General features: G+C 35.7%; 1 protein-coding gene across 1 annotated transcript; it reads right to left on the bottom strand.

Moving 5' to 3' along the window:
* Positions 1 to 2447: 2447 nt before the first annotated feature.
* ccl36.1 (chemokine (C-C motif) ligand 36, duplicate 1) lies at positions 2448 to 2990 on the bottom strand. The gene is made up of 3 exons (XM_037682492.1): positions 2891 to 2990; positions 2690 to 2810; positions 2448 to 2541 (listed from the first exon to the last, which is right to left on the bottom strand). Exons 1-3 carry the CDS (start codon positions 2958 to 2960, stop codon positions 2448 to 2450), a joined length of 285 nt encoding a protein of 94 aa, XP_037538420.1. The 5' UTR covers positions 2961 to 2990.

Below are 2990 nucleotides of genomic sequence, written 5' to 3'. Positions count from 1 at the left end.
CCCCCCCCCCCCCCCCCCCAAGAGAGGAGCATGCTGCCAGGCCAAGTGATCTAGAGAAAACACTGCTGTGTGGAGAGTTATTTTATGGGACACCAGGAAAACCCGGAGTGGAATTTTAGTGGGTTGAATATTCTCCTATTATTCAAGTGGAATGGATTTGATCACAAAGAAATAAAATCAGCGATGGGTGAACTAATATTTCATGGTCAATGTGAGGGGTGGGGTGTTTCAAATGAGTATTATTTTAAATGTGGGGGGGGGGCACGTCCCCTTCACATATAATTGTTATGACGCCTTATAATTGTTATGACGCCTATGTCCTCTGGGTTATTTGGACAGTCAAAAGAGAGATTTTGAGAACTGATTTGTCACAAAATGGTTGGATGTCAAGATGTCTCCATGAAAATAAAATAAAATGTATGCTCTTTGCTGGTGGCAGGAACTAGTTGGATATAACTCCTAAGTTTTATGGAGTTGAAAGATCACATTAAACTAAAGTCTTAGTTGTGATTATAAATCACAAACTCTGTTGGAAACCACATATAGGCTGTATTAAAGCAAAGTTATGCAAATTCGATTTTTTTTGTATGAAATCAGAATTTCTGGATGTGAAGTGTAAATTGTATAGGTCTCTTGCATTACCATGTGTTGTGTTGAAAGTTGTAGACGCAGAGGGCAGTGAGATGGATGACTCGCTGTGGCATCCCCTGAACAGGGAACATGGAACGAAGACTGCTGAAAGTTGTGAAAATGTGTTTAAAACTAATCTAGACCCCAAAATTCAACATTGACAAAGAGCTTCTAGAATATTATACAGTCATTTAAAATTAATATACCAATCATTTTATTCACTCCAGGTTTGTTAAATTTACATGTGGAATTTTTATGTAATAGAATTTATTTATCGTTGTAAATAATGTTTCCTGGTAATATTTAGTCTTTTTTTTAATTAAGATGGTACCAGATTAATTTACAAAGTACAAGGATTATTTAACTTTAAAAGTTGTCCGGTCATAACTGATGTTAATTATGGATTGGGTTCAGTTCTGAGGGTTATTGAATATTCTTAGTGAGGAGTTAAATACTAAGGAATCAGCTTTTAGATCGTAAAAAACATTAAATTTAATTAATCAGACTATATTGGGTGATTTTTGTTATGAGGATTGTGAGTGTATGCTTAGCTTGTTTCATTTTGTTGTGCTTAGTTTTATGAATCACTCTACTTTGAATATTATAGATTTATTTTGTTCATGTGAAGTAAAAATCACGAGGGGTTAAGTTTTCACCCTTTGTCAGATTTCTTGAATTTTCTTACACTTTACTCAATACATTTGGTACGCTGATTTAAAAATTGTTTAGATTCTTTTAACAGTATTTTGGTGGATTAATTTATAGTTTGAAGTAAAATATTCATTCATTCCATCATACATTCATTAAACAGACACTAGGAGTCCACTGTCTCACATCTATTTCCTGGATGTCCACCGGTGTTGCAGACACAAATGTCCTCTACATATATTGAGCTCAAAATTGGTGTGGTAGTAGCTGAGATAAATTCACAACACATATTCCAAGAGAATATGATATGGCATATAATGTTTTCAAGGTCAAGGTTCTTTATCGTCATTTGCACCACATGTGGTACATATGGTGGAACAAAATTGTGTACACAGGGTCCCAGTTACATCAAACAAAAGTATAAACTGTAAAGAAAAACAGTAATAAGGTCTAAGACATGAACTAAGAAATACGCTAATAGTACAAAAACAATACGCAGAACAACAGCAGCACGAACTTGAGTCTGTGTGAGCAGATGAGTACGAATGAACACGGCAACATAAAATAAATCAGCAGCATGAGATCAGCAGCATGGATAATCAGCAGTTTTCAATGTTTGACAAAAAAGCTATAACGAATCAACACACACTATACTGCTGGTCAATAATCCAGATGTTTTGCTGTCCAGTAAATAAGAACATGCAACAAATGTTTCTAGAAATAAAATGAAAAAAAAAAAAAATAAATTCTGGAAAAAAATAATGGATTGTTAAGCTCAATTTAAATGACTGTATATTGCACATGTAAATGTGTTATAAGTATAAGTAAAACTACGGTGTTTTTTTTTTTTTTTTTAAATAGTCCCTAAAGTGCTTTACATTTCTGGAACATAGCATAAAATACAAAAATGTGGTATTTAATGATTTTATTGTATAAGCAAACATTCAAGCGACTGAGCATTTAATTTTGTCAGGATTAATCAGAAACAAGACATTTATTTTGCAATAAACAGAGAAATGAAAACGTGGAACATTACAGCTTAATACTGCCGGATAAAACATAATGAAACAAATCAAATCTTTCATCACACAACAGAAAATCAGCGATGTTGCTGCATGTTGCTCAGTGTTCTGTGCACGATGTGATGAAGAGGACGACACACGGCGCCTTTAAAACGAAGACGCCTCGAGTTTAGAAATGACGTTCTTAACCCAGGGGCGATTCGGATCAACACAGATGCGACGACCTTTAACTGTGACCAAACTGTAACAAAATAAATGTCACAGTTACGGGTTTGTTCCCATTAAAGAAGCAAAACATTCATAAACTTTACTAACTTTACTAAAGAGAAAAACTGAAAATCATTTTATCGTAACACGCCGAGAAACATGAACCAGTTCGCAGAACTTACACGGCTGCTGTCTTGGCGCAGCGGGGATCAGTCATGAAGTACGAGCTGATGAACTTTATGAACTTTTTGTTGATCTTCCAGTCATAAAGATCAAAGCAACAAACGTCGGGAGCCTTTAAATCTGACAGAAAGACAACCAATGTATCGTTAACGTGTCTTGAGAAGAAACACTTCGACAAAGCATCACAAGCCAGATGTTACCGCTGCAGACAGCTGCAGAGATCAGAGCAGCTCCCACGATGCAGAGCAGGAGGATGTGAGTGGTCCTCATGATGAGGAGATGATCCTGTGGAGGAGAAGA

This window comes from Nematolebias whitei, chromosome 1, assembly GCF_014905685.2.
Source record: "Nematolebias whitei isolate Nwh7 chromosome 1, NemWhi1, whole genome shotgun sequence".
Taxonomy (NCBI): domain Eukaryota; kingdom Metazoa; phylum Chordata; class Actinopteri; order Cyprinodontiformes; family Rivulidae; genus Nematolebias; species Nematolebias whitei.
Note: the sequence above shows the minus strand (reverse complement) of the source record. Positions and strands in the feature narration are given on the sequence as shown.